A 9,361-nucleotide genomic window follows, 5' to 3' on the forward strand; every position below is an offset into this window, starting at 1 on the left:
TCATCAAAAAACACTTGGTTAAGACTCTGTAAACTGTTAATTCTCTAATCCGTAATTAACACAATATTATGAGAAAGTGTTTTTACAAATTCAATAGTTAATTGTAAAGAATATGGACCAAATATAAAGATTCCCAATGAAGGAGCTATATTTTTATGTAAAATAGCTTCTAAAAACTCACTTTTATCTAGTTTAGCTAAGCCATTTTTAAATGTCTCTACATCCGATTAGCTATATTTCTATCTATTCTATTAAAATATTGTTAAAAGTAAGAAAAATTTTGGAAAAAAAAGAACATGTGAAAGGAAAAATGGAAAAAAATTTGGAAAAAAGAGAACATGCAGGGAAAAAATAAGAAAAGATTTGAGAAAAAGAGAAAACATGTGAGAAATAATGAAAAATAAAATAGCTCCCTTGAAAAGTGCTGCTACATTTAGTTTTTTTTTTTAAGCTCTCCCAATCAAATATCTATTTTACATTTCTTTTGGCTAATCCAATGTAGGGGTTTTTTAAATATTTAAAGAGTCATTTTAGATAAAAGTAATATTTGGCTCTTCCATCGGGAATGTTCTTAAGGCCTCGTTTGGTTCGCGGATTGTCTAGTCCATTGGAAAAGGATTAGCTACCACTGGGATTAGCTACCACTGGGAATAGATTAGCTAATCCTATTCTTTTGTTTGGTTGTAACGCTGGAATAAACTACCTAATCCTATTCCTTCGTTTGGTACAGTGCAATATGTTGGTGAATGGAATTGTATTGTGATCTTATTTCCTAAAATACCCTTATAATATAAATACAATTTATATTATTAAGGACTTTCATTCTTTTTTTTTTTTTTTTTGAAACATAAACAATTTTACTATAATTTTTTTTTTTTTAGTTATGTCATGTATATATAATTTTATATATATATACACGCTTGAACAGGTATGAATAACCTGTGTTCAAGTGTGTGTGTATATATATCAGTGTGATTTTTAATTCAGTTATATATATATATAACTGAATTAAAAATCACACTGAGAAAGTATAGAGAAAGAGAGATGGAGAAACAGAATAAAAAATAAAAATAAACCCTAAACAGAATCAAAGAGAAACGATACAGAGAATCAAAAAAAATAAAAAAACAGAAGAAAAATAAAAAAAACTCAAAAACGTTTTGGGTACATATATATACACACACACACACGCTTGAACAGGTATGAATAACCTGTGTTCAAGCGTGTGTGTGTATATATATATACGCTTGAACACAGGTTGTATGCTTGAACATAGGTTATATCTATATATATATAATTGAATTAAAAATCAAACTGAGAAAATATAGAGAAAGAGAGATGGAGAAACAGAATTAAAAAAAAAATAATAAATTTATTTTATTTTATTTTATTTTTATTTTTTTTAAAAAAAGCCTAAACAGAATCAAAGAGAAACGATACAGAGAATCAAAAGAAAAAGAAAAAAAAGAAAAAAAAAAAAAAAAGAAAAAAAAAAACAGAGAAACGTTACAGAGAAAAAAAAATCCAAGAAATAGAGAGAGAATGAAATAACCAAGAAACAAAGAAGAGAAATCGAAGAGAAGAGAAGGGGAGAGAGATTGCTTGCGTAGAGAAGAGAGATCGTTGCTCTTTGAGAGATGGAGATCGTTTTGCAGAGTCTCCTTGAGAGATGTGGGTGCTAGAAGGGTGGGGTTTTTGTGGGCAATTTACACGATAATTTTAATCCCACAGGAAAGGATTAGCTAAGCCACTCGTTTTTTAGTGGCTTAGCTAACCCCGTGTATATAGGATTAGTAATCCCATGGGAATAGCTATTCCCAGGAATAAAGTGTTACCAAACAAAGGACTAGCTATACCTAGTGTTAGCTAGTCCAATCCAAGGGTCTAGAACCAAACGGGGCCTAAGTATTTCTGGTTAGTATATTGATGCATAATGTGATGGGATGGTGACATATGGGTTTATAATAAAGTTTGTCAGAAAATTCTTAGGAAATCTAACATTTCTCAACCGATTTTGATGAAAATAATACTTTCGAAAATAAAATTTCAAATATTTTTAACAGTGAAGTATATGAATTATCAATTCTACTATAAAAAAACAAAGCCTGTTTTCAAAAAAGTTATAAATTATAACAATTATTTTACTACTAACAAAAAAAAATTACTATAACATAAAAAGAAAAGTAGAAGTCAATTATTTTGCTTTTTTCTCTCTACCATTGTTTGCCAAACCTGTCTCTCCCTTTCTCTCTATCTCTCTCTCTCTCGGTGCCAATGGCCGCCTCTTCCACCTCTTCTTCTTCATCCTCCCCTGCCTCCGATTCCACGTTGTCTTCCTCTCACCGCCGCCGTCGCCACCGTAGCCACCGAGACAGAGACAGAGACAGAGAAGCCCTCAAGATCCGAAAGAGGAGCCGCTCTCAAACCAAACGACGTCGCAGACACCACCGCCACTCCGATGACTCCCACTCTTCCTCTTCTGCCTCCGATTCCTCCAGGTCCCCCAAATATAACTGATTGTCTTTATTTTATTTTTGGATTTTGAGGAACATAGCTAAAGCTTTTAATTAATTAAAATGAAGAGCAAAGGAAGCTGGGATTGAAATTAGCGTTATCCCAGTTCTTATTTCGGGCTTGTGTATTTTGGTTGGGTATGTAATTACTGTGATATTTTTTTTGGGGGTTTTGTATTTTAGTTTTTGTTGGTTTTATTCGTTGTTTGGGTTGATGGGAGAACTTGGGTGAAAGGTTAAAGAAACGCAAAATTGTTTTTTTTTTTTTCTGAGGGAAAAATCTCGATTTTTTGGAGAAACCCAATTTAGATTTTTGTTCTAATTTTTATCTCTCGAGGGTTTTTTTTTTTTTTTTTTCATGCTTATGTGGTCATGTACTTTATGTGGATTAGTGATCTGTTTGGTTCCTGAGAGGAAAAGATAAAAATAAAATCTTTTTATTCTGGTAAATTATATTTATGGCTTGCTTTTATGGGACTACTTCCTGAAATCCTGAAAGTTCTGAAGTTTAATATTGTGTTAATTACGGGTAGGGAATTAACAGTTTACAGAGTCTTAACTAAGTGTTTTTTTGATGATTATGGGGCTAAACACTTAACAATGAGACTCTAAGGTAGAGTTTATCTAGTCATGACCGGGTGCGTCACTTTCCAATTGAAAAGGAAAAAAATGGGATGCTGCAAGTGTGTGTTTTTGCTCAGTGTTAGGCAACAAGTAGTGGGTGACTGCTGGTTTAGGCAATGGTTTAATTAGTCTTCATAGTATTAGCAACAGAAGTGAACTGTTGAACTTTGGGATTCTTGCAAATAAAATACATGGATTGAACATAAGAAAGTGTGGGTGACGAGGGTTGTGAAGCACGTTTCCTTAAAATTTTTGGAATGATAACGATTCACTTTCCTAACATCTCGTCTGGAAAATATGGATCACATGAGTTGTCTTCATAGTAATTTATTATAAAGTTTGTTTATATTTCTTGTGTGTCATTATGTGCATATTTTTTTTTGGGTTTTTACCTGCATGGAATGATTCGGTAGCAATATAATGTGGTCTATCATATTACATTGTTTAGATAGTAGCTTGGAATTTCGTATTTAGATTTTCAGGCACTTATCCGTTGTTTCTAAGTGGGATACTAAGGTGATTGGCTTTCCTAACATCTCATCTCTATTGCTGAGTTGTAGAAGTGACAGTTCTTCTGACAGTGAGCGTGGAACATCTAGTCATTCAAAGAGGCACAAGAAGACTGACAAGCCAAAGAAGGTGGTGGTTCAACTCCTTTTTAGCTCATCTTGTTATATCCTCTGCTTGTCTTCTTATCCCTCTTCATTTCAATTTCATTTTCTAGAACAAGGAAAAGGACCGAAGCAAGAGTCATCGCCATAAACAGTACAGCCACAAACTTAAAGAGGTAGGCCACTACCCTTTCTATAGCTTAATAGGCTCCATATGATTGTTTCTATGCTAGTGGTTAGTTAGTACTATGTTTTCTAACCCATCTAGTATGGTTGATTTTTAATTTGTTAGTTACTCTGTGGCATTGAATAGTGTAACTAAATTGTGAGCAAACTAACTGCAGAAACAAAATAACACTGTGTTTGACTTGAGATTGAATAACAAGAACAATAGCATAAGAGGAAGGTGGTGTGGTAAACTGTGTTTAGAATTTAAATTTCCTTAAAAGTAATAATAGGACATAAGGTCTTAAGTCACTCAAGTGTGCTTCTATAATGGGTTTGTTAGAAGACTTTCTTTTTTCCCATTAGAAAAGAAGTTTAAAGACAAAACAATGGCCGTTGAGAGCTCCTTGATGCATTTTCATTTTCCATGTATACGTTGTGAAAGTTCCATGTACTTGTGCATCTAGGAAGGTAACACATGTCTAGCAATTTATCATGGCATTCACAATATTTCACTTTAAATGTATGTGATATACCTATCATTATCTGAGGTGCTTATAGTACTTTCTGCCTGTTTTATGGAATGGCTCTATGAAATTGGAGCTGGGGTCTGTGACATCATGATTGGATACTTGCTTGATTGACTTGCCTGGATGTTGGTTCTGGGTTGGGTTTGTCTTGGCAATGGGAGCCATATACAGAAACAGCAGGATGAGAGAAGTAGTGGCCCTGTTCAGCTATCTAAGGTTCTCACTAAACTGTAGCACCTATGCTTGCAGTTTCAATTATTTGTTGTTTTGCTGCTCTGCTTAAACCTTTATGTGCTTCATTCAGTTTTTAGGACGAGACAAGGACGACGGTGTTCGGCTTAGTGCCATCTCTGGAAAAAAGGTCAGGCTGTTGTTTACCTCGTATTATATAGCCTTTAAGAATGTTGTATATGAGATGATAGTCATAAAAATGTGATCATATATATATATAATTTTTTTTTTTGGGTGTAGATTCGCTTGAAGGTTGAGAAAACAAAGGAGGATAAAGCTGCAGAGAATAAAAGAAACGAGTTGTTGAAATTTTTAAATGCTAGTTTTGATTGAACTTTAGAGCCTGGAGTCAAGTCAATGAAATCAAGATAGAATGAAGAAATTGAGTTAGCAACTTCTCGCAAGCTTAATACCCAAGTTTCTATATCGAAGGCCAAGTTGCCTAGCATGGGGCCATATTTTCCCATTGTTGTTTCTGTTACCTGAAAATTGTTAAATTTCCATCTGAGCTTCTATTAAAGTTATGTTTTTTTTTTTTTTTTTGGAAATATTTTGAGTGGTATTTCGAATTGGTGCTTCCTTCATATTATTGGCTATATTTATCAAGAAATCGTTATCAGGGTAGAAGCGTTTTGTGATACCCAATCCCTTCCCCCCTTTCTCCCTTCTGTGTCTTTCTTTGGTTGGTTTGGTTGACTCTGGTTCCATTGGAACAACTTTTCAGAGGGTTATTTTTATTCTTTGGTTGTGATGTAAAAGTAGTTTTAAGTGTTAGAAAGATTAATTGTAAATTTCTTTTACGACACAATGTTATTGGGACAAAATAGAATTGAAAAAATCCATTTCTTAGAGCACTTCTGATGAAACTGGAACTAGATCTCTTTAAATCTCACTCTCATCTCAAATATTTGATACTTTTCTGTTAAGGCTTTGACATTAAACTAAGTCATACATTTGGAAAGAAAGTTTTCTTTACTTCTTATTTTTTTAATATTAAGTTGATAAATATAGTAAATAATAAAGTGATAAATGTTGAGATAACAAATTTTTACTATTCAATTTCAAAGTCATTGTTAAGAAATGTAGGGCATAGAATATCTTAAATGATATCATTTGTTTTCTTATGTTTACCAACAAAAATTTGGAAAAACTACACGTACCCCTTTGACACTAATGCTAAGGAGCACAACTTTTTTCCGGAATTCATGCTCCATGGCGCGCGCGCGCGCGCACACATATATATATATATATATATATATATAAATTACAAATGTGCCATGGAGCACCACTTTTTTCGGATTATCACTTATCCCTTTGAACTTCTTTTTTTTAACATGTCTACATAAGGGAAGGGGAATGGAGAATCGACCTAGTGATCTCAACTTCATTAGGAGTGGTCTACAGTCGATTGAACTACCCATTAGGAACCTTATCCCTTTGAACTTATATTTTCAAATTTTAAAAGATTACAATAGACTCCAAATTATTAGTCTTTTCACTTGGCCTGTTGTTAAGGTTTTGGTTAGATTAGACAAAAAATGGTTCATATGCACATGACCAAAAATACCCTTGTAATATATGTATATATAACTCTTCCACGGCCAGGAAACCCACAATCGTGGATCTCCATGGAGAAGGCCCATGAGCCGTGGGTCTTTACTATTTAGCAGAGCATATATTTTGATGCCTTAGGTGAAAGTTTAAGTGGGTTTAAATATTAATTAAATAATATTTATTTTAAGATTAATTATATTTTTATTTAAAAATCATTCTTTTCACTTTTTGTGATAAAAATTACTGATTAAGTTTTTATAATCAAGATTTTCTATCATTCTTTCTCTCGTCTTTTCATAAGTTTTTCATATCCAGATGCATATTTTCTAGTATACATATTTGATTAAAAATATTAACAAATTAAACAAACACAATTTATCAAAAAAAAAAAAAGTATATTCTGACTAGAATAAAATAAATTATAAAAAATAGAACAATAAAACCGATTTGTCAAAGCAATTATTTCGAAATAACTTGAATCTTGATAATCAAATTATCTAATACACTAAAACATAAGAGACAAAAAATAAAGTTGTTAAACTACAAGAGGCAAAAGAGTTTAACCCTTATCATTATTTGATCTTCTCATTTATTGATATCCATTTTTTAAGTCTTATTTATTTCGGAATGTTGGATAATCAAATGATATTAATGTTTTTTTTTGACATGTCCACACAAGAGGGGAGAGGAGAGATTCAAACTAGTGACCTCCACTTCATGAGGCGTGGTCCCCAGCCAATTGAGATACCTCTTTGGGACATATTAATGCATTTTTGAAATTAAGTATGTGGCTTAATTTAAGCACAACAATTAGGTCTAATATTTTTTGGCATTTTTAAATTACTTATTTACCTTGATTAAAGAGCCTTAATTAAAGAATATTGAGGTTAATAAGAGCTTAATTTGTTTTTTAATGGATTTTTTTATTAATATTTATTAATTTGAGGCTATAAGCGGCCGCCTAATTTGCTTAGTGATTGAGCTGGCCTTTGTTTTTAGACCATGGGTGGGTCTCCAATCTCCATGGAGGAGACTCATTGCTCACCAAAGCTGGTTATGGGTCGGTCATTATTATCAAGAAAAAATTGTCATTATAATGAAGAAAAATACAATTTTTTTTTTTTTAAAAAAATACCAAATAAAAGAAGGACTAAAATAAAAATTATTACTTCAGAAATTTTTTAAATTAAAAATAAGGAAAAAGTTTCTGAAGCAAAATAAAGTTTTTAATTTAAAAAAAATACCAAAAAAAAAAAAAAACAATAACCAACATAAAAAATTATTACTTCAGAAATTTTTTTTTTTATTTTGTTATTTTTTAAATTAAAAAAAAAGTCAAAAATTGGCCCCAAATTAGACAAAATAATTGAGCCTTTAGCATTTTCCAATACCTTAAATTTGGACAAAGATATTTTGAGAATTTTAATTTTATGCCAGGATTTAAAGCTGAATTTTGAGGAGGGTGAGTAAAGTTTTTTTTTTTTTTTTTTTTTTTTTTTTTTTTTAAGGTGTCTATTAACAAGACCAATATGAGGACATTGCTGTAATTTAACTTTTATATCCTCTATAAATATGCTCTTCAAGATTAGGGTTTTAAACTATGGTCTGCGTCTGAGGCTCAGCGCCCACCTTAGCTGCTGAATGCATCCCAAGTTGCCTAGCATGGGGACATATTTTCCCATTGTTGTTTCTGTTACCTGAAACAACAATGGTGCTTCCTTCATCTCATTTGCTATATTTATCAAGGAATCGTTATCAGGGTAGAATCGTTTTGTGATACCCAATCCCTTCCCCCCTTTCTCCCTTCTCTGTCTTTCTTTGGTTTGTTTCGTTGACTCTGGTTCCATTGGAAAAACTTTTCAGATGGTAATTTCTATTTTTTGGTTGTGATTATAAAAGTGGTTTTGAGTGTTTGAAAGATTAATTGTAAATTTCTTTTACCACATGGCTCTAATGATAGGATGTTATTGGAACAAAATAGACTGGAAAAAATCCATTTCTTAGAGCACTTTTTTTAATTTTTTATTTTATTTTATTTTTTTTATATAACTGCTATCCCTTTGATTTTTTGATTCCTGTTCATTTGCTTATCCTTATTTTGTCTCTCTTTGTTTTAACATTCGCACATAGTTCTTCTTGGGAACCTGTTTTCCGAGGAAATGGTTTCCAGGATTTTATGTGTGCGTAAAACAAGCTAATAATCCTTTCTGCTTGAGCTTTCTCCTTTATCAGTCCATGGAGATCTGCTCCAATGTAATTGGATTACATTTTTCTCTCAAACCCATTAAGGAATTGGTTTTTACCATTTTGTGGGAATTCTTGGCGATGCGAATATCATCTAGTGGCGTCTGTTTTTCTGATTTTTAAGGGTGTGTTTGTATTGATTGTTTTATTTTTAAAAAACCCATTAACCACAGTGAATTTGATTTGCAGCACATTGGGACATACTCTGTAACATAATATAACTTTCAATCTGATCTCTTTCTTTTTTCTTCTCCTACGAATTTGTAGGCCATGGATTGTGCTATAACAAACGGTTAAACATGAGAAAATATTAAAGATTGGCATTAAACATGTTTGAAATCAAGTAAAACAAGTTGTATAGTGGAGGGATTTTATTTAATATGGTAAATTTAGTTTAGAGTATGAGAGCAGACAGAGATCAGCAGATTAGTGGCCCTTTCATTTCACTTGCTTGGCAATGGCCAAGACAATGCTGCAAAGCTGGCTAAATGTGGTGCCCTGACTGCCTATTGGAGACTTGCCGGGTGCCATTTCCTCGATGCTTTGGTCACATGTGTCAGCATCATCCATGGCAGCCGACACATATGTACTAATGTCGTAATTCTTGGTTATAAAGGCAGTGTTGGAGTCATCAAGTTGTTCAAGTGCATCTTGGTAAAGCTCATTGCAATCTGCCAGGGCAACCTTAATCGGCTTGCTCGATGATTTGAGCAGTTTTTTCACTTGGTCATGTATATGGGTTGCTGTGGATGTTGCATGCTTTAGTGCAACTTTGGCCAGGACTTCCAAACTAGTTGCAGCACGGCTTTCCGGGTCATTTTGAAGGGTTCTTCTGCACAGTTCCTTGTACAGTGTGCTATCACAAGCTTTGATGATCAAATTTTGAGCA

The 9,361-nt window shown here is 32.8% G+C and overlaps 2 protein-coding genes across 2 annotated transcripts; one reads left to right on the forward strand and one right to left on the reverse strand.

The window, feature by feature from the left end:
* Positions 1 to 2,209: 2,209 nt before the first annotated feature.
* Positions 2,210 to 5,184, forward strand: LOC132170724 (uncharacterized; the record flags this gene model as incomplete). The annotated part of the gene is given in 6 exon segments (XM_059581809.1): positions 2,210 to 2,498; positions 3,698 to 3,776; positions 3,862 to 3,924; positions 4,615 to 4,659; positions 4,748 to 4,804; positions 4,915 to 5,184. Coding segments are annotated over 6 exon segments (561 nt in total). The 5' UTR covers positions 2,210 to 2,274.
* A 2,661-nt stretch (positions 5,185 to 7,845) lies between these two features.
* Positions 7,846 to 9,354, reverse strand: LOC132168593 (pectinesterase inhibitor 12-like; the record flags this gene model as incomplete). Its single annotated transcript, XM_059579587.1, has 1 exon — positions 7,846 to 9,354. A coding segment is annotated over one exon (444 nt), but the record flags the coding sequence as incomplete, so codon positions are not given.
* Between the last annotated feature and the right edge of the window lie 7 nt (positions 9,355 to 9,361).

Source organism: Corylus avellana, chromosome ca2, assembly GCF_901000735.1.
Source record: "Corylus avellana chromosome ca2, CavTom2PMs-1.0".
NCBI lineage: Eukaryota > Viridiplantae > Streptophyta > Magnoliopsida > Fagales > Betulaceae > Corylus > Corylus avellana.